Raw genomic sequence first — 26996 nt, 5'->3', positions numbered from 1 at the left:
TTTGTGAATTGCACCATATCGATAGGTAGTATGTCCGTTTTCTGCTAGTGTGTCTATTGCGGACCGATCGCGTTGGGATCGCCAACGTACCAAAACGACGCCGCGACGCGCCGCTTGGCATCCGAGCTGCGACTCGTCACGCAGTGCGGCACTCGAGCCGAGGCGAAGAGCACAAGTCTGTCGGCGGTCGGTGTCACTGTGACGCAACGCGTCGGATGGTCTGGAAACAGCTTCAGCGCCCCGCCCTCGTCCTCGCCCGACGATGATGGGTAGTAAACCGCCGAAAGAGCTCGCGCATCGCCCAGGTCGGGACCACAGTTGTCGACGTGCGAGACAAATCCGCGCGCCCCCGGCTCGTAAACGCTCAGCATGGCGTTTGAGACGTAAGAATCCACGGGCGCAAGAGGGGTACCGAGCGCCAAGTGTAACGGATTAAGAAGCGTCACGCGAAGAAACTGGCAAAAGGCACCAACCATTGGGTCGTCCTCGTCGCCGCTCAGCCAACATATCCAATCGTCCCGCATTTTATCCACCGCCTCGTCGCCGATCACGTGCCGCTCGGTCCTGTCGAGCTCGCCCTTGATGAACGCCGGCGATTGGTCGACAAACTCATCCAACGCGCGACGCACCGTATCGGATGTTTGCTCTCCGAGCACACCGTCGACGACCGCGAATCCCGTTCTCTGTACCTCCATCGCCGCGGCTACAATTTTGGCATCCAGGCTTGGCGTATTGCGCGTGAGCGTCCAGGGCGTCACGTCCTCGGCCGTGGCGAAGTCAACGGGCGCCTCGACGCGCTTACCCGAAAAATATTCCAGCGCACGTCGCGCGTCGTCGTCGCCGTGATTTCGTAACGCGTCTCTCACGCGCCCGTAGCTCTCTCGCGCGCTGTGATACGGCACCAATCCTCCCTCGGCGCACGCCGTGACGACGTTCTGAATCTCTGCTAAATGTTCCGCGCTTCGCGCTCGCTCGAGTTCAAACGCGAACGCGGTAAAGAGCGCCCCTGAGCTCATGAACGGCGTCCCCGACTTGTACGTCACCGGGAGCGTCCTACGCATCTCTCTGCACCGCTCGACGACTACGGCGCGCGACGACGCGAGCGCCTCTGCGTCCACGAACCTCGACAGGACGTCTCGCAGAGAGGTGCAGTAATGCATCAACGCCCGCACTTGTCCACTCTCCGTCGTTCCGTCCGCGTCGTCATCGATATCCGTCGACGCGCTCGTCGTCGTCGAACTCCAACGCGCGCGCGAACTCCAACACGACCTCTCGCGCGCGCTCGCCGAAGACGTCCCGACCGTCGTCGACGAGGGATCGATCGCGATCGATCGACGCGGCGAGGCGAGCGTGGAGATTATTTTCCATCGCGTCATCCAACGCATCGCGCGCGCGCGCGGTCGCGTCACCCCGCGTCGCGCGGTCGCGAGCGAGTAACGACCGCGGCGCGTCACACGTGGTCGAGACCCATCATCGAGCGCGCGCGCGCATGTTCGACGCCTCCGCGCGCGTGTTCGTCCCGATCGACGGCGAGATATTTCACTCCACGCGCGTGTCGTGCACCGTGCGCGGGACGGTGCGTCGCGACGCGGACGACCGCGCCGTGGACGTCGTCGCGTTCGGCGTCTCGGACGAGCGCGGAGAGACGCATGATGATGGAATACCGGTCGGTGCCGTCGTGCGCGCGAGCGATGGGGCGGACGATGACGATGAGAGAGAGAAGCAGGACATCGATGCGATCGGGAGAACGATGCGCGATCGAGGGGTGAAGGTATGGGTGACGTTTCACGTGTCGAGCGCGCGAGCGCCTCGCGTCGCCGCATTCGTCGCTCGAGCAAACGGGAAAGTCAGACGGGTCGATCAAGTCAGGGTGATCCTGTACGAGACGCCGGATCCACCGCTGAAGGTGTACCCAATCGAGCGAGACGAGCCGTGCGCGTTCGATCGTGCGCTGGAGGATCTGAATCGATCGGGTCGCGCGGCGCGGGAGCGGAGAGGCGAGCGACCCATCGACGCGGTGTCGTCGAGCAGCGTGTCGCCGAGCGGCGCGGCATCCATGGCGCTGCTCGCGATAGATGGACTCTTGAGAGCTTTAGATTACAAATTCATCGCGAGCTTGGGGAAGGAGACGCGTTGGGGCGGTGGATTTATCCGACGAAGCGTGTGCGAGGTGTTCGCGTCGGCGTGCGTCTTGCGAGAGCGTCTACGGTTGTTTCGATCGCTGTTGATCGAAGGCGGAGGGAGTTGGAGACGGCTGGATAGATTAAACACGCGTCGGCGCGTAGCGCGAGCGGTACAAATAACCGTTGATTTGATCGTGGGCGCCGCCCTTGCTCGCATGTGCAAGTTGTTTGACGTCGAGAGCACAATTAAAAGGCTCGTCGTCGGTGGATTGGGAGCAGAACGTGGATCGAGAAACCTGGTCGCTTCCAGCGTCATCGAATCCAACGCGCAGTGGATATCAAGGGGAAACCCGCTGGGCGTGAAGTTACACGTACCCTTGGCGCGATTTATCGGTTCAGTGGTGGTGAGCTTTGTGCGCACGCTGTCATTGTCTATGAATTCAGCGCAAATGGTGACATTCTTCACCGGGTACGTCTCGTTCTTGTTACGTCACGGCAGTGTGTTCGGAGCGTCCATGATGCTCGCAATCGCAGCGGATACAATGACGTTGTTCACAACGCATATCAGCGCTTTACATCTGTACAGCTCGCTATTCATCACCTTACAGATTCGATGCATCGTATTCGTGTATCGGCGCTTCATCAATCCGAAGACTCCACCGAGGGGATTCGAGGAGCCAACCGTTCGACCGAGAACGGTGGAGGAGACGGTCGTCGGAACGTTGACTCTCCCACCACTCATGTTGCTCCTCCCCACCGTGTTCTTCTACTACGCCTCATATCTCGTCCTTCACGCGAGCACGGTGCTTGCACGTCTGGTGATGGTATTCGCGGCCTCAGTGCTCATCACCTTCCCCATCGACGACGTGTTGGTTCGGTTCTGGACTCCATATGCATTCCCGAAAAGCGTCCGCTTACGCACCGAGCGTCTACACAACGTCGATTTTCCAGTCATTGAGCCAACGTCACAGAGCTTGAGCGATGTTCTTCGTCCGTTTCACTCCGCCGCCGGCGCGTGGCTCTTCGACGTCGGCACCTCCGTAGCGCGCGCGTGCGCGACGTGTGGCCGATTTCCAATTACGCTCGTTCCTTGGGAGGTCCAACACGTCGCTTCGACGCAATAGTCGCGCGTACCGAAAGATAGTTTCAACTAATACCGGTCCCTAAACGTGCCACAACACACGAAACCGACCGGCATAACACCATTCTATCGCGCGCGCCGACGCGAGCGACCGCCGAATCCACGCCTAGTCTCGATCCGGCTTTCTCGGCGAGAGAAGAACGACGTGGGACCGCACCTGGAGCCACCGCTCGTCGTCTCCGTCGCGTTCTCGCTCGAACGCGCGACGCGCTCGCGCTGGGTGTTAGTCGCTCGCCATGAGCTCGGCGTTCGGTTTTATAAGCGGTTTGCTCGACCGCGCGACGTCCGCCAAGGATGAGACGAAGAACGAGAGCGAACCCATGAATGCGTCGACATCGACGTACGGGAGCGAGGAGGCGGACGCGTCGACGCCGAAGGAGGCGCGCTCGTTCTTCTCGTGGGCCGCGTGGAACGACGACGAGCACTTGGACGCGGCGTCGCGGATCCATTATCTTGAGAACGCCAAATACTTGTTGATGACGCTTGTTGTGTGGCAGCACGCGTTGGAAGACTTTCTAAATACCGCCGTTATGATAAATGCGGAGACTTTAAGTGTTCGAAAGACGAAGATGGATGTGTTGGAACCATCGCTTCCATGGATTCGAGCGCTGTATTTGACGCTGGGAGCATTTGCGATGCCTCTGTTCACCGCCATTGTCGGGTTTCAGAGCAAATCTTGGTTGGACATTGCGCGTGAGCACGATTTAAAAGCTGCGGGAATGCTCTCGCGCGTGAGAAAGTCCACGGGGGCTCTCATAGGGGCGTGGGTGTTGTGGCAAGCCATCTACATCGCCACCGAGTACGTCGACGTTCGGCCGCTGCAGTGGTGGGCGCCTCTCAACGTCACTTGGTTCTTGCTCGCGCTGTGGATTTGGCGAAATAGTATCTTATTGATCGGCGGTATGAAGGACGGGATAATTTACGGGCTGGTGTGCGGGTTAGCCATCGCTGTCGGCTTCACGGATACGCCAACGATGAAGAATGGTCACACCTTTTTAGATTGGCAGCGCGTGTGCACGTTTGCTCTCTACTTTTACGTCGGCGCCGTGTTCGTGAAACGTGAGCACTTCGATAGAGTGACAACGTTTATAGGTAATTCTTCCGTTCGCATCACCACCGGAATCATGGGCTTGGGTCTCGTGTACGGTGGCTTCATGCTGTCCGACTATCTCGGCGAACCGTTCGAAGAGGTGAGCGAGTGGTTATTCACCCAGAAACCGTACGGCTTCACGAACTGGTACCATCCGATCCTCGAGTGCCTGTGGCGAATTCTTCTCTTCGTCGGAGTCGCATTCTGCTCCGTGGCATTCATGTGCCTTGTCCCACGAGGGGAGTACTTTTTCACCGAGCTCGGTTCTCGCACGCTCACTACGTACCTGCTGCACCGAGTCTTCATCACGCTCTACTTTGACGTGATGAGTTCGATGTGGGACGACGACGATATCGACGTCGTGAGTCAAATCGTCATCGGTGTCTTCGTTCTGCCACTCATAGTCTCTCAGGTCACGCTCTCGCGTCCAGTGACGCAGTTCGTGGCTCCGCTCATCGATCCCGCCTCGCGCGTCGCCGGTTTCGCTCCGTGGTTATTTCACACCGAAATGGACACGTTGGCCGACCGTGAACGCGATGCTCGGGAGGCAGCCATCTTAGCCCGTCCGTTGACTGATTCTGAGACAGAGGACGACGACGAAGCGCGCGATGACGACGAAACGCCCGCCCCAGCCGCCGAGGGTGTTCGATTTTAGGTTGGCTTGAAATTTGTATCAACGAGACATCGCATCATCGATCCACGGCGCACCCCGCTGCCTCCTAATCTCAGAGCGCGACGCGTCGGCTTCATCGTCGAGCGCGGCGTCGATGACGAACGCGATGGATGGAAATCCAGAGGACGATGCCTCCCGCCCATCGCCCACGTCAGCGCACGAATCGCGCGACGCGCAGAGCCCGGGCGCGTCGACGCATTCCGCACGACGTGGTGAAGACCTCGTGAGCACGGCGTACGAGTCCTACGTCCTCAGCCGCGGAGGATCGCGAGCGATCCGAAAAGTGTTGATCGCGAACAACGGACGTACGTGCGCGATCGACCTCGAGACACGCGCGGACGATCACCGCGAACGAGCGAACGCTGTTGAGATTCCCCAAGGAGACGACCGGACGCCTCGAGCGTAACGCCTCGGTGAAACGAAACATTCGTTCTCGTTTTTAACCCGTCTCGACGACTTTGTGGGGATGAGAGCCGTAGAAGATGTTTAAAAACGTCGTTATCTCGCGATCGATGACTGACTGTAGACGCTGCGTCGTGAACGCGCGCAGTGGGAGCGGTGAAGGCGATCCGATCGATGCGGCAGTGGGCGTACGAGACCTTCAAGTCGCGGGAAGTTCTACACTTTGTCTGCATGGCTACGCAGGATGATTTACACGCTAACGCAGAGTACGTATGCACGACATGACTCGGCGCGACTGGACCGCGGTTCGTAGAAGAAACGGTGATCATCGAGCGTGTCAAATGCTAAACACGTGGAGACTGACGGTGCGGATCGACGCGTTCTAAACATAGGTACATCAGGATGGCCGATGAATTCGTCACGGTAGACGGTGGAAGCAACAGAAACAACTACGCAAACGTGGATCTGATCGTCAAGGTGGCACGAAAATGTAGTGTCGACGCCGTTTGGCCGGGTTGGGGACACGCGAGTGAGAATCCGCAGCTGCCGTTCCAGTTGGCATACTACGGCATCGCATTTCTCGGTCCGCCTGCTTCTGCCATGGATGCTGTCGGTGATAAGATTTGCGCGAACATTCTCGCGCAGTCTTGCAACGTGAACGTAATCCCGTGGTCGGGAAGCGGTCTGACAGTGCTGGGCACAGAGATTCCGGGTGACATATTAGATCAAGCAACCTTGTCGACGGTTGACGAAGCTGAAAATGCGGTGAAGAACATCGGATTTCCCGTCATGATCAAAGCCTCCGAAGGCGGTGGAGGAAAGGGCATTCGGAAGGTGAACTCGATGGAAGATCTCAGAGCTGGTTTTGCGCAAGTGCAAGCGGAGGTTCCGGGGTCACCAATTTTCATTCAAAAGCTTAGCGTAGATTCGAGACACTTGGAGGTCCAGATGGTGGCGGACAAGCACGGTCAGGCGATCGCACTTTATGGACGAGACTGCTCCGTTCAGCGAAGGCACCAAAAGATAATCGAAGAGGGTCCCATCACCATCGCGCCGCGAGCGTTGTGCGAGGAACTCGAACGCGGCGCGGTTCGCTTAGCAAAGAAAGTCGGTTACTGTGGCGTGGGCACGGTTGAATATCTTTACAACATCAAAACCGGCGAGTATTCTTTCCTCGAGGTAAATCCGCGCTTACAAGTCGAGCATCCGGTGACAGAGCAAATCACTGGGGTGAACCTGCCTGCCGTGCAACTACAGTTGGCCATGGGCATTCCTTTGAACAAGATCCCAGATGTGCGCCGATTCTTCAAGCAAGACGACGTTCACGGCGTGTCGTCGATCGATTTTGACAACGTTGCGCCGATCGCTCCTCTCGGACACTGCGTCGCAGGAAGAATTACCGCGGAGAATCCGGATAGCGGCTTCAAACCGACTTCGGGCACAATTCACGAGCTTCATTTTCGATCACTTCCGGGCGTCAATGGCTCGTTCTCGATTGGTACTTCCGGCGGTGTACATCAATTTGCTGATTCGCAGTTCGGTCACGTTTTCGCCATCAAGCCGACGCGCGAGGAGGCAATCACGCTGCTCGCCCACGCGCTGAGTGAGTTGAGCGTTCGAGGAGAGATTCACTGCAACAAGGCATATCTCATTAAGCTGTTGGAAAAACAGAGATTCATCATGGATGAACACGACACCGCGTGGTTGGACGGTCTCATCGCTGCGAATGACAAGTCCGAACCGTTGCAGGATCACATCATCGTCGCGTGCGGCGCTGTTCTTCAGTCATCGAGCAGGCATCAGAACCTCGAAGCCGAGGTCGCCGCATGCCTCAATCGCGGCGTTCCTCCGGAGCCGTGGATGACGAATCTTAGTGAGCACAAATTTGAACTGATTTACAACGACATCAAGTACAGTCTCCGAGTCACCATGGGTAGTGAGACTTCATTTTATCTTCACATCAACGGGGCACTCATCGAGGCGGAGGTTATGGAATTGCCCGATGGTGGTTTGAAGGTGCTGCTGAACGGTCAGGCTTACTTGGTATACCCCGAACAAACGAAGGTGGGCGTGAAGATTCACGTGAACGGACGACCGTGCTTCTTCCCGGACGATTTTGACGCCACCAAGCTAGTCGCGCAGGGGCCGGGGAAACTGCTCAAATTTTTAGTTGAAGATGGCGAGCGAGTGGTGGCGAACCAGCCGTACTGTGAGATAGAAGTGATGAAAACTGTCATGCCGTTAATTGCGACGAGTACAGGGATTATTCGACACATCGCACGAATCGGTGCTATCTTGGAGGCTGGCGATGTTCTGTGCAATGTAGATGTGGAAGATGTCTCAGGCGTGCAGCAATCCAAGCCGTTCACGGGCGATTTTACGAGAATGCGAACCAGGTCACTGATTGGTATGTTGCCCGATGATTCGCCGCTTGCGCGATTTACTCGTTCAAACGCGGGTGTGGTTCAAATTTTAGCAGGCTACGACTTCAACGGTGATCCGCTGGAGGTGCTCTTCGACGTACTTGGCACTCTTCCTCTCGTCGTCGATGACTTCATGGAGTCCAGGGAGGCGGTCATCTCTCGCGCGAAACCGAAAGCGCGTGATGATCTCCGAGAGATCGCTGAAACGATGTCAGCGTCGATCATCGCTGACTCGAACAGTGACGCTACCACAGATGCTGTTTCGGTGGCGGTTTCGCAAATTCGGCATTTGATAGATGAATATGGAGCCGACTTCGCACCTCTTGCAGCGTTTTGCGAGCGTCACAGCGGTGGTTTGGCACAAAGTCGAGCTCGCGTAGTGACACGTTATCTTGAAACGTTTCTGGACGTTGAAGAGCCGTTCTCCAGGTGTGGCTCGACAGAGGACGCCATCATGTTCTTGCGAGACCGCTATCGCAACGACGTCTCCGTCGTCGCCAAGTACGCTCACGCGAACGCCAAACTCAAACGTCGTTCCGATCTCATCGCGAAAATTCTCGATCAAGTTTCGTTCCACGATATGATTGACATCACTCCGTGTCACGACGCCGTGGTGCGTTGTATGAACCTCTCTGGCCGAGATTACGAATACGTGGCGCAGACGGCACGGGAAATCATCGTCAGAAAACAGGAGATCACGCGAAAGTCTAGACGCGCTCGAATGGCGGCCGCCTCAAGAGCGAATAGGATGTCTAGAGACGAGTCTTTCTCGGCGTTTGCTCAACTGTCGATCGAGGAATCACGGCGCAAATCTCGTCGCTCGGGGTCCTTGTCAAAGTTGAGCGTTGGAAGTGAATCGGATCTCTTGAGCGACACAGAGCCCGCGAGCGCGAGCGAAAGCAACGCGGAATCATCCAAGCGCTACATCGGTAACATTTTCTTGGACAGTCATAACTCTATCACGCGCTATCAGTCGTATGAAAACATCGACGAGATTGCCGACGAGTTGTTGCAGGCGCACACGTGGGAAAGTCTCTTCGACAGCACTTCAGAAACCTCAAGGCTCACAGCGATCGAGACTCTTTTTGCCGCGGCTGGTGTGCGAACGTTCACGATTCCGAATGCACGACCGGAACCGGTTCCGTGCGAGCCAGAAGTCGTGCGACTCGCGCTCGATGACACGACCCACTTGTTTGCTCCGTCACTCGGCCACGCGGTTGCCGCACTTCCGGATGCAACGTCAAGCAATCCAAAGAAGTTACACTTCATCATATCCTATCACAGATTGGTCGGCAGAAACGATTCTGATATTCGAGCCGCGGCTGAGGCGTTCGTGACCGGTCAGTACTTGGCAGGGGCTCTCAAATGCGAGAGTCTTGAGCACGTCATTGTCACCCTTCTCGCGCTAGACGCCAAGCCGCATCATTTCACGTTCGAGCGCGTCTCAGAGGATTCCACCTCTGAGGGTTTCGTAGAGATGCCGAGCGCTCGTGGTTTCTGGCCGCACGTCGCCGATCAGCTTGAGGTCGAACGTCTAGCGCTTTTCCGCGTGGAATGCGTCGGATTGCTGAGCTCGCGCACCTATCAGCGCCACACCAATTTCGTCTCACCATCCGAGTACACAATTGGTGTCTTCCTTGCGGAAGAGCCGAGCGTCAAGCTTGGTCACAAACAACCTCAACGCGATCGTCGTGTCTTCTTACGAGCAGCAGTGTACAACAAAGATCTACTCTTCGAGAGTAACGCGTCGTTGGATGGGCGGAGAGCATCGTTCGATGCTGTGCGCAGCGATGCGCGAGGCACCGGAAACGCGCATGATGATAGCGTTTTTGCTGACGTTCTCGGATCTTTGGAGCTCGCCGTAGGGCGTCATCGCACGGCGGCAAATCACGTCTTTATTAACCTCGTCGGTGCCGATGCGGAGGACGATTTGCCGAGCGTTGAGGGCGCTATCTCTTCATTCATCCATCACGCGTTTGAGGATTTGCGGCGACTCAAGGTTGCGTGCGTTGAAGTGCGCATCGGCACAGGATGCGTCATCGCGGAAAACACGAGCGGGCTGAGGTTCAAGATCGCCAAGTCAATGGATTGCTGCGCTAAGCGAGAAGTGCATCCACTGTTGAACAAGATTCAGCGCAAACGTATGGCTTGTCAGAACTTGTCTTCGACGTATGTGTACGATTTCCCAGAGGTTTTCTCCGCGGTCAACTCGGAGATGAACCCCGGGGTTGGTAACATCCTCGACCTCGCCGAACTCATTCTCGACCCTGATACGGGCTCTCTTACACGCACTGACCGCGCGCACGGATTGAATGACGTCGGTATGGTTTGCTGGCGTGTCTCCTTGGCGACGAGGGAATATCCATTGGGTCGGGAGATCATTCTCGTCGCAAACGACATCACACACATGTCTGGATCCCTCTCACCCCCTGAAGACGCAATCTACCGCGCGGCGTTCGATTTAGCCGTCGAAGAAGGATTGCCTTGCGTCTATCTAAGCTCGAATAGCGGTGCGCGTATCGGTCTTGATGAGGCTGTCAAGGCAGCATTCAGAGTGCGCTGGGTCGACGACGCCGACGTGTCCAAGGGCTTCAAGTATATCTATCTTAGCGAAGATGACTACGAAATTTTATCCGCCAAGGGTCGGGTCAAGGCGAATAAAATCGTCTCTGACGACGAGGTTCACTACGCTCTCACGGATGTGTGCGGAGGTCAAAGCGTTGAATGTTTACAAGGTTCCGGCGAGATCGCCGCGGCGACGAGTCGAGCGTACAAGAGCACAGTCACAATCGCGTACGTCACTGGTAGAAGCGTTGGCATCGGTGCGTATTGCTCTCGCTTGTGCCAGCGAGTGGTGCAGCAGGTTGATGCACCACTCATTTTGACTGGAGCGAGCGCGCTCAACAAGGTGCTCGGCCGAGAGGTGTACACGAGCAATGCGCAGATCGGTGGTTCTAAGGTCATGGGGTCGAACGGAGTTTCACATCTCACCGTGCTCGACGACGTCGGCGGTGTCAGGAGTATCCTTCAATGGTTATCCTACATCCCTCGTCGACGCGGAGAAGCGCTTCCGTTCTTATCTTCGATTGATCCGGTGAGGCGTTTCGTCACGTTTAATCCGCCACAGTCGCCGTATGATCCCCGAGAAATGCTTGAATCGTTTTTCGACGCGCATTCTTTCATGGAGATCATGCCAGAGTGGGGTCGGACTGTCGTTACTGGACGCGCGCGCCTCGGTGGTATTCCTATAGGCGCCGTTGCCGTGGAGACGCGTACGGTGAACAAGACGATTCCCGCTGATCCGGCCTTTGCAAGCGCGCAAATTGCTGAAGAGTCTCAAGCTGGTCAGGTTTGGTTCCCTGATAGTGCGTTCAAGACGGCGCAAGCTATCGGTGATATGAATCGTGAAGGGCTGCCTCTCATCATCTTCGCGAACTGGCGAGGTTTCGCCGGCGGCTTGCGTGATATGTACGGCGAGGTGCTCAAGTATGGCGCCTACATCGTCGACGCTCTTCGCGAGTACAACCAGCCCGTGTTTGTTTATATCCCGCAAGGTGGTGAGCTTCGCGGTGGCGCGTGGGTCGTCATCGATAGTTCCATCAATCCGGAACAGATGGAATTCTACGCAGCAGAGGGCGCTAGAGGAGGCGTCTTAGAACCCGAGGGTATCGTTGACATCAAGTTTAGGCGCCAAGACTTGCTCGCGACAATGAAGCGCACCGTTCCTGGAGGCTTAGGTGACTCCCATGACGACGATGCGAAGAAACAAGCGCTCATGCCGACGTTCAAGCAGCTCGCGGTTCACTTCGCCGCGCTGCACGACACTCCAGGAGTGATGTTGCACAAGAAGGCGATCAAGGATGTCATCCCGTGGGAGACGTCACGGCAATTTTTCACCCAAAGACTTCGCGCTCGCTTGGCCGAGAACAGAATCAAGACAGAAATCACGCGTCGAGGCGCTGCAGGCAAACAAGTCTGCGAGCTTCTGGCCAACGTCGCGCACGTCGTGGAGGAGATCACGGTGGACGAGCGGAGCGCCATCGAGCCCGAGCGCCACCCGGACGTTTGCGCCATGCTCGAGTCCATCGCGTCGACTCGAGCGTAAATTCACTTGTAATACTACCAGTAGTACTATAGCTTTGCATATAGTGAGACGTTTCGTTACAATTCACGACGTCTTCTATTCCATGGTAAATTAAGATGATTCGTTCTCTCAATTCAAAGCTCCTCCGCGATTTCGAGAACGCCCGAATCGACGATCACCACCGGCTTGGTCGGCGGCGTCCCCTCGAGGTTCTCAATCGCCGTCACAACGTCCATGCCTTCGAGCACTCGACCGAAAACGACGTGTCGACCGTCGAGCCAGCTCGTCTTGACGGTGCAAATGAAGAACTGAGATCCGTTCGTGTCCGGTCCGGCGTTGGCCATCGACAGCGTGCCCGGTCCCTCGTGCTTGAGCTTGAAGTTTTCATCCGGGAATCGAGCGCCGTAGATGGACTTGCCTCCCGTACCGTCGTGGTTGGTGAAATCACCTCCCTGAATCATGAAGTTCTTGATCACGCGGTGGAAGCTCGACCCTTTATAGCCGTATCCGTTTTCCCCCGTCGCGAGTTGCTTGAAGTTCTCCGCCGTCTTCGGCGTCGTCTTCCCGTACAGCCCCATGACGATTCTTCCCGCCGGTTCACCACCGATCGTGATGTCAAAGAACACCTTATCCGTCACCTTCGGCGATCGCTTTTCCTTCGCGAGCGCGGGCGCGGCGAAGAGGGCGAGACCGAGGACGAGGAAGATCGTCCCGATCGCGCCCAGCCATTCCCGGCGCGTCGACGCGCGCGTCCGTCCCATGTCTCCGCTCGCCCGTTCGCGCACCGTCACTCGTCGCGACGTGCGCTCGCGCTCGATCGCTCCTCGCGCGCGCGCGTGTGCGGTCACTCGCGCGCGCGCGCGCCCCATCGCGCGACGCGAGTCGCTCGGCGCAACCGTCGAGCGTCGACGCGGTCGCGCATGCGAGCGATCGTCGCGCGCGCGCGTCGAGCGTCCGAGCTCGGCGTCGGAGTCCTCGCGCGCGCGCGCGAACGCGCGGCCACGCGCGCGGGATCGACGACGACGGGACGACGCGTCGCGAGAACGGCCGCGGGATCGGTGCGAGCGTCGATGGATTCGGATTTGGATTCGGATTCGGAGAGACGACGAAAGAAGACTGAGAAACGAATGAAGAAGTCTGGGAAACCGTACCCAGAGAGTCGCTCGGTGATGGTGCGCGGGGAGAGGTATCGACGATGCGCGTGCGCGGTGGTGTTCGACGATCGAGGGATGATCCTAGTCGGCGAGCGGAGCGACAGACCGGGTTCGTGGAACATGCCGCAGGGAGGAATCGAGAAGAACGAGAGCTTAGAGGACGCGGCGTCGAGGGAGCTGTACGAAGAGACGGGTATTATGGTGGGGAAAGATGGCGTCGCGGAGCTCGTGGGGGCATTACCGGAGGACGATGGGTACGCGTATCGCGTCGACGGCGCGTCGTGGCTCGCCGACCGCGGCTTGGCGGGACAGCGCTTAGAATTTTGTCTCTTCCGATGGCGGGCGAAGAGCGACGAGGACGCGCGCGCGATGGAGGATCCCTCCAACCATCCCGCGGTGAATCTCTCGGGATTAAACGGCGAGACTCGAGAGTTTGAGCGATTGGATTGGAAGTCGTTCGACGACGTCGTCGCGAGCGTGTGGCCGAGCAAGCGCGCCCCGTACGAGCTCATGCGAGACGTCGCGGCGCCCATCGTCGCCGCCAACGTGCGCGATCAATCGTGAGTACCGTGCCCGTTGTGAACGTTTCAATCGCGCGCGCCTTCACAGGTTTCCATCGTCGCCTCCCTCGTTTCTGTCGCCTCTACACTCGCTCTGCGTGGAAGCACATCATCGCCCCGACCGTCGGAATATTATTAGTGGATAAAGTCGACGTCACCCTGGTTAAAGTCCGGATATTTGCGCGCACCATGTCCGCCGTGGCCTCGTCCCTCGCTCGCATCACCCTCGACGCGCGCGCGCGATCGCGCCAAACGACCACCAAGAGAGGTGGGTCGACGTCGAACGCGCGCGGGAGGAGAAAACCCACCGACGCGCGCGCCATCGGCGCGTGACTGTCAAAAAGTGAAATATTCTCTCGACTAACGACGATCTCGTCTTCGTTCGAACGTTCTAGGTCAAGCGATGCGCGCCGTTCCGGTGGCGACGCCGCGTTCGTTTTCATTCTTTAAGGGTGCGTCTTCAATCGAACTCGAGCGCGCGATCGACGCAGTCGTGGGACGTGAGGGCGAGCGATCTGGAGATTTGAAAGTGCGACGGACGCGCGCAAAGACGACGCGCAAAGACGAACGGAGTTGACCGCGTCGATCGAGCCCATGCGCGTTGACGAATTGGATGGTCACCCGTTTAAGAAATCTATGCGAACCTATCGCGACCGTGAGAGAGCTCTGAGACTGACAAAGGAACGACCTGATGTTTCGACGAGTAGCGAACAGTTTGAAGGCGCAAGCTCCGACGCAACGAGCCGCTCGCGCGACCCGCTCTTTCGTCGTGACGGCAGCGCACCGCCCGGATGCCGACGCCCCGGACGCTGGTAAAGGTCAACGAGTCATGATTATCGGTGGTGACGGCTACTGCGGTTGGGCGACGGCGCTCCACCTCTCCAAGCGCGGCTACGCTGTGTCCATCGTCGACAACTTGTGCCGACGCACCATGGACGACCAGCTCGGTTTCAACTCTTTGTCTCCGATCAAGGGCATCCATGAACGCGTTCGCCGCTGGAAGGAGGTGACCGGACTCGACATCGATCTCTTCGTTGGCGATGTTTGCGACTACGAGTTCCTCGGTGCGGCGTTCAAGAAGTTCAACCCGACGTCGTGCGTTCACTTTGGTGAGCAACGCTCCGCTCCGTACTCCATGATGGATCGCAGCCGCGCCGTGTTTACGCAAACGAACAATGTCATGGGTACGATCAATGTCTTGTACGCCATCAAGGAGTTCGCGCCGGATTGCCACATGGTCAAGCTTGGCACGATGGGTGAGTACGGTACCCCGAATATCGACATCGAGGAAGGTTACATCACCATCACTCACAACGGTCGCACGGATACTTTGCCATACCCGAAGCAAGGTGGCTCCTTCTACCACTTGTCCAAGTGCCACGACTCCGCCAACATGCTCTTCTGCACCAAGGCGTGGCAGCTGAGCTGCACGGACTTGAACCAAGGTGTTGTCTACGGTCTCTCCACGGATGAGTGCGACATGCACCCGGATCTCGTGAACCGCTACGACTACGACGCCGTCTTCGGTACGGCTCTCAACCGATTCGTTATCCAAGCGTCCGTTGGTCATCCGATGACCGTGTACGGTAAGGGTGGTCAAACCCGCGGCTTCTTAAACATCAAGGACACCGTGCGATGCATCCAAATCGCGTGCGACAATCCGGCGCCGAAGGGTGATATGAAGATTTACAACCAGTTCACGGAGCAATTCTCTGTTAACGAGCTCGCGGCTATGATCACTGAGGCTGGTCAGAAGGTTGGCCTGAACCCGGAGGTCATCACCGTCCCCAACCCGCGCACGGAGTTGGAAGAGCACTATTACAACGCGAAGAACTCCAAGCTTCAAGACCTCGGCCTCGACCCAATCCTCATGCGTGGCGAATTCTTGGAGACGCTGCTCAAGCAAATCATGGAGTACAAGGACCGCGTCGACCAACGCCTCATCCTCCCGGGCGTCAACTGGAAGGAATCGAGCTCAATCGCCACCACCATGTCCAAGTAAAGGTATAGCCTAGACGTATTGCACTACGGTATAGTGAGAACTTTGGAATCTGATATATATTCATTCACATTCTAGCTCGATATTACGTTCGCGCGTCCACTCGGTCTCTTGCCGTTTGTGTTTGAAGTAGGGGGCGAATTTTGAAAACAGGAAACGAAATGATGATTGACTGTAGTATTATACCTGAGGGTGGGTCTCTACGTCGAGTTTGTCGCGTCCCTACTGAACAGGGAACTCGGCAGTGAAGCGTTTATTCCCAGTTCGCCGCGCAGAGCTCCGCCAAGTCCACAACTCGTTGGCTGTAGCCCCACTCGTTGTCATACCACGAGACAACCTTCAACATGTCGTCACCCATGACCATCGTGAGCGCAGCGTCGATGGTGCACGAGACGTCGGTGCAACGGAAGTCGCAGGACACGAGCGGCTCGTCAGCGACGGCGAGGATGCCCTTGAGCGGGCCGTTGGCGGCTTCACGGAACGCGGCGTTGACTTCGTCGGCGGTGCACTTCTTGGAAGTTTGCACGACGAGATCGACAACGGACACGTTCGGCGTCGGCACGCGGAGCGCGATACCGTTGAGCTTGCCCTTGAGTTGCGGCAACACGAGCGCGACAGCCTTGGCGGCACCGGTGGAGGTCGGCACGATGTTCAAGCACGCGGCGCGAGCACGGCGCAAGTCACGGTGGGACGCATCGAGGATGCGCTGGTCACCAGTGTAGGAGTGGGTGGTGGTCATCAAGCCCTTGACGAGGCCAAACTTCTCGTCAATCACCTTCACAAACGGCGCGAGGCCGTTGGTCGTGCACGAGGCGTTGGAGATGATCTTATCGCTGTGCTTGTAACCGTCAGCGTTGACACCGAGCACGTAGGTCGGGATGTCGTCGCCCTTGGCCGGAGCGGTGATCAGAACCTTGGAGGCGCCGGCGGTGATGTGCTTGCTCGCGCCCGGGGTGTCGATGAAGACACCGGTACCTTCGATGACGAGGTCGACGCCGAGAGCCTTCCACGGGAGTTGGAGCGGGTCACGGGAGGACACAATCTCGATCTTCTTGCCGTCGATGGAGATGTGCGTGTCGTCGACAATCTTCACGTCAGCCTCGAAGGTGCCGAGGACGGAGTCGTACTTGACCAAGTGGGAGGCTTGCTTGACTCCGCCAGAGTCGTTGATCGCCACGATATCGAGCATCGTGTTGGCGCGACCGTGCCAGCATCGCAAGAAGTTGCGGCCAATGCGGCCGAAGCCGTTGATGGCGACCTTGATGGTCTTGCCCTTCATGGCGGCAACCGTCTTGGAGCCCGTCGCCTTGGTGGCGGTTTGGCGCTGGACGCGGCCCGCGAAGGTTTGCTCCGCCTTGGTCGGGAGAGCCGTGGAGGTGAGGCCAGTGAAAGACTGCGTGAGAGATAAAAACGCGTCGCACGTCAGTCGTCGAGTTCGTCGCGTCGTCGGGCTCGTCTGTCCGCCAGCTCTATGGAGTCCCAAATCGAAGAGTCACGACTCGTCGAATGGAAACGGAGACCCCAGCGCCACTCATCCGTCCCATCTCACGAAATGTGAGATCTCTGAGTCATGACCCCGCACGACCCCCACTCCGGCCGTCGCCGCCCGCGCCGTCGTCGGGGTCTCGATGGAGACCCCGGGGGAGGCGATGAGGGGGGCGCGCGTCGTCGTCGTCCAGCGTCGCCGGCGTCGCTCGCGATGACCGATCGCGATCGAGCGCCGGACGAACGCGAGCGCATATCCCCCCGCGATCGCCTCGACGTCGACCGCGACGTCGACCGCGATCGCGACGAGGGAGACGCTTCCGACTTGGACAGCCGCGCTGGACGCGATCGCGTCCACGCCCTCGACGATTGCACCGAAAGTTTCCCTCCACCGCGCGCGCGTTCGATCGCGACGAACGCCTCGAGCGATCGCGCGCGTGGAGAGCATTTTCCCTCGCAGCGCGCGATCGCTCGCGCGTCCGCGTCGTCCCCTCGCGCGTCCGTCGCCGTCACCCCTCGCGCGCCATCGCGGCACACGTCGGATAACGCGAGGACGCGCGCGAGCCGCCGTTCGTCCCGTCCTCGCCCGCGCCCGCGCGCGCGCGACGCCCGATCGATCGCGCGTTTTCATCCGTCGCATCGCGCGTCGTCGTCGTCACCTACCATGGCGTGCGTGCGTTGATGTGCCGCGCGCGCGCGCGGTGTCGATCGCCCGCGATCGCCCCGTCTCGCGCGACGTGTTCACGACGCGCGGGGCGTTCGCGAGTGGTGACCGGTGGGGAAATCCAGCGGGTCGGGCGCGTCCATAGTGTACCCACACAATCGCGGTGTGGGGCGTTTCGAGCGCGCGCGCGTCATGGAGAGCGCCGAAGTGGTCCTGTATGGGCTTCAAATGTCTTTCACTACGACACCGCGCGATCCGCGCGCGCGGGGAAGATCTTCGCCGCGACGCCGTCGGCGCGGTGTCGGTGGCAGCACGCGACGCGCCCCGGGGCTGCGCCTCGCGCGAGGCGCGCGCGCGACGGTGGAGACGTCGAGGTCGAAGACGAACGCGCGGACGCGGGCGGTGCGTCGCGCGCGTCGCGAACGACGCGGCGTCGTCGACGAACGAGGCGTTGAACCATAAAGTGACGTCACGCGCGCTGGGACGACGGGCGCGCGAGCGACGGCGTCGTTCGGTGAAGTCGAGCGCGATGGCGTCGGTGCGCGGAGGGACGACGTCGATGGATCGTGTTCCGTCCACGAGCTCGCTGAACGATGGACCGGTGACGACGTCGGACGTGCACGTGCTCGTGGTGGACGACGAACGCATCTGTCGGACGGTGACGAGCAGTCTGCTGCGACGGTGCGGGTACAGAGTGACGATGGCGGAGAGCGGTGAGGAGGCGCTTGAGCTCTTGCGAAGAGGGACTGAGTTTCACATGCTACTCACGGACGTGATGATGCCGGGAATAGACGGGCCGGCGCTGCTTCAAATCGTGCGAAACGACGAGCGCCTGCGAGACATGCCCGTGGTCATGATGAGCGCGAACGAGCATAGCGACACTGTCTTCCGGTGTATTCAGCACGGGGCGGAAGATTATTTGCTCAAACCGGTGAGTAGACGGGCGGTGAAGCATATGTGGACGCATGTGTGGCGGAAGTCCCAGGTAAACGTGTCGCGAACCGTGCCGCAGCTCGGAGAGGATGGGGAAGAGCTTTTAGAAGACGACGAAGATAGAGGAGAGATGGTGCACGGCGTCCCGTCGGTGCCCCAGCACGGCGAAGAGGTGACAAATTCAGGTGAATACAACGTCATCGATCGCGTGCACTCGCCCGCAGGAATGCGTAGGAACGTGTCCATGCTCAGCCTGGCCTCTGCTGGGTTGAGCACCAAGGCGAGCCTGTTCTCGGCGCCAGTTCAAACAGAGGGTGAAGACGTTTCGCAAAAGGAAGAAGCAACCATGGACATCGACGAGGATGTCGGTAAATCAAACATTCAGATTGTCCCTGAGCCAGTCGTGCATTCCCTTCCTCCGCCGCTCGCAGGTCTGGAGACTGGTGCGCGTTGCTTGCGGGAGTGGCTTGACGACGAAACCTCTGGGGCGCAAGCGACGCGAAAAGAGGAGCGCTGGCACGTCGCGTGGAGAATCACTGCCTTCGTCGACGGGTTGAAATATGGCACGAGCGCAGCTTCTTACGATATGTTTGATGCCAATTGCTTGAACATCAGTCCGCAAGGCGACATTACCTTCGCGGCGAAGGCTCACAACGAGGAACGCTCGTTCGTTGAGCTCGCTCAGGAGCTTGACGATCGGGATGCGCTGTTTGTCGTCGGTCTGATCATCTTAAACATGTTCTGGCCCGAAGTGTTCATCACTGTTTATGAGGCGGAGTATCCTGAGAAGGCGCTGACGCAAGTGCTGGCGATGAGTGGTTTTGCGAAGCAGGCCATGACGGGTGAGTTTGAGGCGGCAAAAGTTGTCGTGTCCCTTCTTAAAAGAGACACTCGTACGACCGCGCGCGACGCGAGCGAAAAATTTCGAGTTCTAGCCGGTGAGGCGCGGGCTTTCGGCGTTGAGAGCGAGAGACGCGTTGCCACCTTGAGGCGCTTGGAGACTGTTCTCGAGACGCTTCACGCGGCGCGGCTCTCGCAAATGAGCGAGTTGATGCACTCTCGCGCGACGCTGGATATTCTGATCGCCGAGGCGCATGTCAGTGACGGTGATGAAGATAGAGACCATGATTTGGACGTGACGGGATTTGAAGCAGCACGCAAGCGCGCCCGCAAGGAGAGCACATCTGGAGCAACAGAGGTTGGAGTTTCCTGCTACGACGACGGGACGCTGATGCACAAGAATCTCAATTCAGTGGTCAAGTCTGCGTTCCGATCGGCGAAATCGCTAGAAAGACAAGTTTTCGAGGATCTGGAGATCTCGCTCTTCGATAAGTGCATCGTTGCGATGCGGCAAACCTCACCGAGCGATTGTGACTCAGACGGAGCATGGCTGAAGCGTGTTCGGGAAAATGTTGGCGGGAGCGGTTACTCCGTGTGTAATGCCCTCGACGATTTCGAGAGCGAAATTCGTTTGGTGACGCGATCAGTATCCCTGAAGCGATGCGCTTCCATCGGTGGTGACGTTACGGATTTTGTGGCGAATAACTCGATGGTGTGTTGCGCCAGTTGGGATCGCGACGGCGAGCTCTTTGCAACAGCGGGCACGAGTCGATCAATCTGCGTGTACGAAGCCGATGCGGTGATGAAGCTAGGTGCGCGCGTGCACTGCCCTGCGGTCGAGTTCGAGGCGAACGATAAAGTTTCGTCGCTGTGCTTCAATCATTACGTCAAGCAATCCATCGCGTCGGGTGATTATCAAGGAGTTGTGCAGCTATGGGACGTACACAAGGAGGTGTCCACGTGGGAGAACAACACGCACCGAAGGCGAGTTTGGAGCCTGGACTTTAGTAGCATCGATCCGACAAAGCTAGCCAGCGGCTCCGACGACGGTACCGTGCGAGTTTTCTCCACGACGACGAAGGAAGCCACGTGCACGATACAGAACCACGCCAACGTGTGCTCCGTCAGATTTCATCCGACGGCTCCTCATCTGCTCGCCATCGGGAGTGCCAACCACAAGATCCACTGCTACGATTTGCGTCAACTCAATAACCCTTTACTCACCCTTCAAGGTCATCGAAAGGCTGTTTCTTACGTGTACTGGGTCGGAGACGAACTACTGTCTGCATCCACTGACAATACGCTCAAGCTCTGGGACGTCAAGCGAAACAATCCGCAAACCGCGTGCGTTCGAACGTACACGGGTCACACCAACGAAAAAAATTTCGTCGGTCTGAGCGCAAATGCCGACGGCTATATCGCGTGCGGCTCTGAGGACAACGTGGTGCATCTGTACGCCAAGCACTCCTCGGTGCCAGTGTCGAGCTACAGCTTCTCCGACAAACCAGCGCCGGTGACGCAACATCGGCGAGATAAGGCTGGATTCATTTCCTCCGTCGTTTGGTCTCCAGACTCGAAACATCTGTTAGCGGCGAACTCGAAGGGGCACCTGAAGATTCTTGCCCTCTCGAAGTCCGTCTGAATTGTTTTATTTCCTAATACGCGAGCGAGTATTATTCCGCTCCGGCGATTCTTTGCCTAGTATGTATTTACGGCGGTACCTTACCAGTACCGATACCAGTACATTATGTTGTCAGCATTAAGATGCAAATTACAAGCACAAAATTAGTACGGACGATGTCCTCCGCGATCTCGGTCTCCGAACCTACCGCGCTCTCTCCCTCGGTCGCCGTACCCTCCGCGGTCCCGATCGCCGTACCCTCCGCGGTCCCGATCGCCGTACCCTCCGCGGTCCCGATCGCCGTACCCTCCGCGATCGCCGTACCCGCCTCCGCGACCGCCTCGGTCTCCGTATCCTCCTCTGTCTCTGTCGTCACCGCCCCGTCCACCGTGGCCACGATCGTTATCACCTTGTGAAGGCGGCGGCGCTTTCGGTTTGCTCTGAGCCATTGAAACGTGCAACTTTTTGCCGTTGTGCTCGTACCCATTGTAAAATTCCGGCGCTGACTGCGCCGCGTGCGGGTCATCGTACGTGATCACCGCTTCGTCTTTCTTCTCCCCTCGCTCGTCGCGGTAAATCTTCACGGCGTACGGCCACTGGTCGGGAAACCCCGTGCGCTGTTTCACCCTCGAGATGATTCCGATCCCCGAGAAGAGCTCTCTCAAATCATCCTCGCTCGTGCTCACCGCGTCGAACCCTTTGATGAAGATGCGATTCGTCGTGTCCTCCAGCCCGTCCAGGAGCCATCCGTGCTGCGCCTCGCGTTCGCGCTCGATCAAATCTCTCGGTTTACCCGCCCGCACCGCTTACACGACTTTCTCCACGAAAAGTTCGAGTTCGAACACTGTCCACATCGCCAATCCGCCTCCGGGTCGAACCGTTCGACCCGCGGCGGGCGATCGCGTCCGTCGCCCGCGCGCCCGCGGTCGCCGTCATCCGTGGCACCGAATCGCGGTCGTCGGTCGTCGCGCGCGCGATCGCGATCGTCGTCGCCACCGCGCGCGCGCGCGCGATCGCGGTCGTCGTCTCGGTACCGCGGATGCGCGGACATCACGGATGCGGGGGCGCCGTCGTCGCGCGATGGGGTCGGGGGCGGTGATGGACGAGGTCGAGTCCCGACTGCGCGTGGGTCGTGACTCGTCGAATGGTGATCATCGCGTGGCGGCGGCGACGCGATCGCGACGCGCGCGCACACCCGCGCGCGCGACCGACGGCGGACGATGGCGAACGATGCGTTGACCCTGCTCGGGATGGGGAATCCCTTGCTCGATATCTCCGTCACCGTGCGCGACGACGCGCTGTTGACAAAGTACGATCTGAAGATGAACAACGCGATCTTAGCCGAGGAGAAACACGCGGAGTTGTACGCGGAAATGGTGGAGAAATACGCGGTGGAGTACATCGCGGGAGGGGCGACGCAGAACTCCATCCGTGTCGCGCAGTGGATGCTGCAAAAGCCGGGCGCGACGGCGTACATGGGGTGCGTGGGCGAGGACGCGTTCGCGCAGCAGATGCGCGCGTCGTGCGCCGAGGACGGCGTGGTGACGAATTATATGGTTGACTCTTCGACGCCCACGGGGACGTGCGCGGTTATCGTGAAGGATGGCGAGCGATCGCTGTGCGCGGCGCTCAACGCGGCGAACAACTACAAGGCGGAACACCTGAACGCGAGCGAAAACTTTGCGCTCGTGGAGAAGGCTTCGTACTACTACATGGCTGGTTTCTTCATGACGGTGAGCCCGGAGAGCATCATGCGCGTCGCCAAGCACGCGTGCGAAAACAAGAAGACGTTCATGATGAACCTCAGCGCACCATTCTTGATGCAAGTGCCGCCGTTCTTGGCTACGCTCATGGAGGCGCTTCCGTACATGGATTACTTGTTTGGCAACGAATCCGAGGCTTTGACGTTCGCCGAATCGCAAAACTGGGACACCAAGGACATCAAGGAAATCGCACTCAAGATTGCCGCGATGCCGACCGCCGAGGGTAAGGGATCGCGCACGGTCGTCATCACCCAAGGGTGCGACCCGACTGTCGTCGCTCGCGACGGCTCCGCGAGCGAGTACGCTGTCATTCCGCTCGCCAAGGAAGACTTGGTCGACACCAACGGTGCGGGCGACGCCTTCGTGGGTGGTTTCATCTCTCAGCTCGTTCAAGGCGGTGACGTCGCGAAGTGCTGCGCCGCGGGTAACTACGCCGCGAACAAGATCATCCAAGTGTCTGGCTGCAAGTGCGAGGGAACTCCAACGTTCACTGCGTAAGAGTTCACTCACGTGCGCGGAATTCATCTCATTCTTCTCGAGTTGTTATTTAACCTAATTAATGCTCTACTGTGTTCGTGTTCTATGTCTACGTGTGCGATCGCCTCTCGAAGCATCATGCGTCCCTTTATCATCTCACCGGCACGTGAGGCTGCGCGCCCATCGAAGACGGAGGCGCCATGGGCGCGCCCACCGGAGGGCGGATCCCGGGCGCGGGCGGAGGGGACCCATCGATTGTGTTCCACGCGTGTACCATTTCGTCCCACCCGCACGATGCGATCAGACCGTCGATAAGACACGACGTGTCCAAACCAACGGCAAACTCCGTGTGATGCGTCCAGCGATTTAACAACGGCTCGCCGGGAGCCTTTGTGTCCCACATCGCCACGGACATATCGTACGAGCATGTGTACACGATGCTCTCCGAATGCGGCGAGCACTTCACCCGCCGCACGGCGTACTCATGCCCGACGAGTGTGCGAAGCTCTCGAGACGGATTCCGAATGTCCCACAACTTCACAGTCTTGTCCACGCTCCCAGTGGCGATGACGCTGTCGTTCCACTTGTTCCAATCGCAGCACAGAGCCTCGTAATCGTGCACGGGGACGCTCAGCGTCGCATGCGGCTGTCGAACGTCCCAAATTTTCAACAGGCAATCCCCCGAAGCGCTCGCGAATATGTCCGCATGATGCGGACTCCACTCAGCCGCGTAGACGCAATACGCGTGCTCCGCGAACGTCCGAATGCTCTCCGGTCGATCCAGCGTCCATAGCTTGATCTTATCGTCCCACGACGCGCTTAAGAACGAATCTCTCCCACCCGCAACGTTCCACGACACCCCATACACCTCGTGCGTGTGCTCGTGAAAGCTCCTCAACGGATTCGCGCTCGGTCCTCCGCCGACGTCCCACGCCTTGACGCTCCCGTCTCCGCACGCCGAAACCAGCACGCTCTCGTGCCCTTCGCTCCACGCGCAGTCGTACAGACCATCACGGGTGGGGAATCTCGCGATCTCTACGAGCGAACCCGTCGTCGGGTCCACGTCGGCGATGATTTGCGCGCCATTCCCGATGATGCCGAAATTCTGCGCCGACGCGATTGCGATTCTTTGTGGGAAATACGGCGAGAACTTCACCGCATAGCCGTTAAAGCCGTGCGTTCTGGAGCTAGAAGGCATATCAATGACCCGATAGCGCGCTTCGTGCCCGCGGGCAAAGCTACGGGGCGGCGCGTCGACGTGTGCGGACGCGATGTGTACGCGCGGACAAACTTGTCTCGAGGCGCGCACCGCGCGCGTGTTTACATCCATCTTCGTTTTTCAATACAAACGAATCGGCGCGCTAGAACTAGTGATAAATCAATGTGAATGACGACGCTACTCGCCGTCTCTGATCGCAGTCTCGGCGTTGGAATCCTTTAACTTCTCGTTGGCATCCTTCAACTTCAACGCTCGGACAAACTTTCGAGCGAGCGGTCGCGTGTTATCGCCCTCGGGATTGACATTCACCAACGGATCGTCCAGGTACTCTTCGTCGATGATGCCCTCGACGAACTCGCGGAAATTGACGCTCCACGGGCGATCGTCCTCTGGATTGGCCGGGTAGTCGTCGTAGTGACGTTTCAGCAAGTGGTTATCCGCCTCGCGATGAAACGCCCTGGATCCCGTCGACGTACCGTACGAGATGGCGCTCACAGCCTTGAACAGTCTGCGCGCCATGGATTTTCGCACCTTGTAGTGCACGTCAGAGCCGAGCCCGGCGAACACGGAGTCGCCGTAATCGCCGTACATCTTGACTAGAGACCGTCGAGTCGGCGGCGGATCCGCCGTGGGCTCCCCGAAGATGACTCGATCGATATCCGCGAGCATGCACGGATGTTTGTAAAACGCCCGACCCATCATCACCCCCGCTAATTTTCCATCCTCCCTCTCTAACAATCCCTTTGCCTGCTCGAGCGTCTCCACGCCCCCGTTCAGGGTGAAATCGCACTTGCTGAATTCGTCGCACAGCGCGAACACCTCGTCGTACCTCAGCGGCGGAATTTTCCTATTCGCATCGGGCGAAAGCCCCCCCATGACCGCACTCCGAGCGTGTACGATGAAATGATCGACGCCCGCGGCGTCTTTGATCGCTTCGATAAACTTGACCACGTGCTCGTAACTATCCGTCTCCTCCTTCACCGTCATCGTCTTATCGAAGCGCACGCCCAATCTATGTTTCACCGTGATCTTCGTCGCATCCACCGCTTCCACCATGCGTCGGACGCATTCCGCCGTGTTTTCCACGTCGATCATCATCGCCGCGCCGAACGAGGACGTCTCGTCATCCTTCCGGCACACGCGTTCGCTCGGGCACCCACAGTTCAGGTTCACCTCATCGTACCCGTACTCGCTCTCTAAAATCTCCGCCGCGCGCGCGAGTCCGCTCGGGCGCGATCCACCCACCTGCGCCGTGACGTGCGTCTCCGATCGCGTCATCGTGCTCGAGCACATGCGGGTGACGCAGTCGTGATGCGCCATCTCCGTCCACAGCCGCGCGCGCGTCGTCATCGCGCGCGCGAGCGCTCGGTGATGCGGCGTCGTGACGTCTAAACCGGGGGCGACCGCGAGCGTCGATCCGGGCGACGCCGGCATCGCTCGTGGGCGTCGCGACGTGCGGGACGACTCGACCGGCGGCGCGCCGCACACGGCGACGACGGTCATGCGCGCGGGCGTCGCGTCGACGCGTTCGGCGAGAACGACGACGGGACGGGCGTTCGAGCGCGCGCGCGACGCCGGGGGGCGACCGCGCGCTCGGGTGGTGCGTCGAGCGAGAATCTCCACGAAGGATCCGTGGTGGGAAAAGGGTGGCGAAGAGAACATGGTGGAGTGCGTCGATACGGGGGCGTTCTTGAATCTGTTGGTGCGTCGACGCGCGCGATGCGCGGTCGCGGTCGAGATTTGGGCGCGCGCGATGACGCGGACGCCGGTGATGGGGGCGGGAGGGCGAGATTGGGATGATTTTGGACGCGAATGGCGCGGAGGGCGGGAGACGCGTCGGAGAACTTTGACTGACGATGCGTTCGCGATGTTCACCGCGCGCGTCGTCACAGAACGTACACAGCGATAAGTTGATCGTCGTCGACGTCTACGCGCGATGGTGCGGGGCGTGTCGGGCGCTGTATCCCAAGCTGTGCAAACTCGCGAGGGAGTACCCGGAGGTGGTCTTCGTCAAGGTAAACTTTGACGATAACAAGCTCTTGTGTAAATCTCTCGGGGTGAAGGTGCTGCCGTACTTTAAGTTTTATCGTGGTAGCGATGGGTGCGTCGCCGCGTTCTCGGCGTCGATCGCGAAGATCAAGCTCTTGCGCGCGGCGCTCGACGAGCACTCGTCCGAGCGTTGCTCGCTCATCGAGGGCAAGGTGGAGTACAACGACCTGGACGATCTCGCCGAGCTCGAGGCGATGTCCCCCGAGGAACGCGCCGCGGCCGAACCGAGCTCGGTGTCGAGCTAAACTCAAAGATCCCACCCCGCACGCCGCGTCGTAATTTTCCCAGTGTAACAG

At 58.9% G+C, this 26996-nt stretch overlaps 14 protein-coding genes across 14 annotated transcripts; 8 read left to right on the top strand and 6 right to left on the bottom strand.

Moving 5' to 3' along the window:
• Positions 1-53: 53 nt before the first annotated feature.
• Positions 54-1385, bottom strand: OT_ostta10g03480 (Oxoglutarate/iron-dependent dioxygenase; the record flags this gene model as incomplete). The annotated part of the gene is made up of 1 exon (XM_003081746.2): positions 54-1385. One exon carries the CDS (start codon positions 1383-1385, stop codon positions 54-56), a length of 1332 nt encoding a protein of 443 aa, XP_003081794.2.
• Positions 1386-1489: 104 nt separating this feature from the next.
• On the top strand, positions 1490-3247 carry OT_ostta10g03470 (N-acetylglucosaminyl transferase component; the record flags this gene model as incomplete). The annotated part of the gene is made up of 1 exon (XM_022983244.1): positions 1490-3247. One exon carries the CDS (start codon positions 1490-1492, stop codon positions 3245-3247), a length of 1758 nt encoding a protein of 585 aa, XP_022839870.1.
• A 253-nt stretch (positions 3248-3500) lies between these two features.
• Positions 3501-5009, top strand: OT_ostta10g03460 (unnamed product; the record flags this gene model as incomplete). Its single annotated transcript, XM_003081744.1, has 1 exon — positions 3501-5009. The coding sequence occupies one exon, from the start codon at positions 3501-3503 to the stop codon at positions 5007-5009; it is 1509 nt and encodes a 502-aa protein (XP_003081792.1).
• Positions 5010-5133: 124 nt separating this feature from the next.
• On the top strand, positions 5134-11957 carry OT_ostta10g03450 (Rudiment single hybrid motif; the record flags this gene model as incomplete). The annotated part of the gene is made up of 3 exons (XM_022983243.1): positions 5134-5332; positions 5578-5695; positions 5822-11957. 3 exons carry the CDS (start codon positions 5134-5136, stop codon positions 11955-11957), a joined length of 6453 nt encoding a protein of 2150 aa, XP_022839869.1.
• Positions 11958-12070: 113 nt separating this feature from the next.
• OT_ostta10g03440 (Cyclophilin-type peptidyl-prolyl cis-trans isomerase, conserved site) lies at positions 12071-12805 on the bottom strand (the record flags this gene model as incomplete). Its single annotated transcript, XM_003081740.2, has 1 exon — positions 12071-12805. One exon carries the CDS (start codon positions 12803-12805, stop codon positions 12071-12073), a length of 735 nt encoding a protein of 244 aa, XP_003081788.2.
• Positions 12806-13006: 201 nt separating this feature from the next.
• OT_ostta10g03435 (NUDIX hydrolase, conserved site) lies at positions 13007-13654 on the top strand (the record flags this gene model as incomplete). Its single annotated transcript, XM_003081739.2, has 1 exon — positions 13007-13654. One exon carries the CDS (start codon positions 13007-13009, stop codon positions 13652-13654), a length of 648 nt encoding a protein of 215 aa, XP_003081787.2.
• Positions 13655-13839: 185 nt separating this feature from the next.
• OT_ostta10g03430 (NAD-dependent epimerase/dehydratase) lies at positions 13840-15652 on the top strand (the record flags this gene model as incomplete). The annotated part of the gene is made up of 3 exons (XM_022983242.1): positions 13840-13918; positions 14046-14102; positions 14358-15652. The coding sequence occupies 3 exons, from the start codon at positions 13840-13842 to the stop codon at positions 15650-15652; spliced, it is 1431 nt and encodes a 476-aa protein (XP_022839868.1).
• Positions 15653-15902: 250 nt separating this feature from the next.
• Positions 15903-17800, bottom strand: OT_ostta10g03420 (Glyceraldehyde 3-phosphate dehydrogenase, NAD(P) binding domain; the record flags this gene model as incomplete). Its single annotated transcript, XM_022983241.1, has 2 exons — positions 15903-17042; positions 17798-17800. 2 exons carry the CDS (start codon positions 17798-17800, stop codon positions 15903-15905), a joined length of 1143 nt encoding a protein of 380 aa, XP_022839867.1.
• Positions 17801-18327: 527 nt separating this feature from the next.
• Positions 18328-21213, top strand: OT_ostta10g03410 (Signal transduction response regulator, receiver domain; the record flags this gene model as incomplete). Its single annotated transcript, XM_022983240.1, has 1 exon — positions 18328-21213. The coding sequence occupies one exon, from the start codon at positions 18328-18330 to the stop codon at positions 21211-21213; it is 2886 nt and encodes a 961-aa protein (XP_022839866.1).
• Positions 21214-21356: 143 nt separating this feature from the next.
• On the bottom strand, positions 21357-22243 carry OT_ostta10g03400 (Nucleotide-binding, alpha-beta plait; the record flags this gene model as incomplete). The annotated part of the gene is made up of 2 exons (XM_022983239.1): positions 21357-21975; positions 22038-22243. The coding sequence occupies 2 exons, from the start codon at positions 22241-22243 to the stop codon at positions 21357-21359; spliced, it is 825 nt and encodes a 274-aa protein (XP_022839865.1).
• Positions 22244-22412: 169 nt separating this feature from the next.
• On the top strand, positions 22413-23453 carry OT_ostta10g03390 (Adenosine kinase; the record flags this gene model as incomplete). Its single annotated transcript, XM_003081734.1, has 1 exon — positions 22413-23453. The coding sequence occupies one exon, from the start codon at positions 22413-22415 to the stop codon at positions 23451-23453; it is 1041 nt and encodes a 346-aa protein (XP_003081782.1).
• A 130-nt stretch (positions 23454-23583) lies between these two features.
• On the bottom strand, positions 23584-24762 carry OT_ostta10g03380 (G-protein beta WD-40 repeat; the record flags this gene model as incomplete). The annotated part of the gene is made up of 1 exon (XM_003081733.2): positions 23584-24762. The coding sequence occupies one exon, from the start codon at positions 24760-24762 to the stop codon at positions 23584-23586; it is 1179 nt and encodes a 392-aa protein (XP_003081781.2).
• A 66-nt stretch (positions 24763-24828) lies between these two features.
• OT_ostta10g03370 (tRNA-dihydrouridine synthase) lies at positions 24829-26085 on the bottom strand (the record flags this gene model as incomplete). The annotated part of the gene is made up of 1 exon (XM_003081732.1): positions 24829-26085. The coding sequence occupies one exon, from the start codon at positions 26083-26085 to the stop codon at positions 24829-24831; it is 1257 nt and encodes a 418-aa protein (XP_003081780.1).
• A 67-nt stretch (positions 26086-26152) lies between these two features.
• OT_ostta10g03365 (Thioredoxin, conserved site) lies at positions 26153-26945 on the top strand (the record flags this gene model as incomplete). The annotated part of the gene is made up of 2 exons (XM_022983238.1): positions 26153-26353; positions 26544-26945. The coding sequence occupies 2 exons, from the start codon at positions 26153-26155 to the stop codon at positions 26943-26945; spliced, it is 603 nt and encodes a 200-aa protein (XP_022839864.1).
• Between the last annotated feature and the right edge of the window lie 51 nt (positions 26946-26996).

The sequence above is a fragment of the Ostreococcus tauri genome (assembly GCF_000214015.3).
Source record: "Ostreococcus tauri WGS project CAID00000000 data, contig chromosome 10, whole genome shotgun sequence".
Lineage (NCBI taxonomy): Eukaryota > Viridiplantae > Chlorophyta > Mamiellophyceae > Mamiellales > Bathycoccaceae > Ostreococcus > Ostreococcus tauri.
This window is presented reverse-complemented; position numbering and strand designations above follow the sequence as displayed.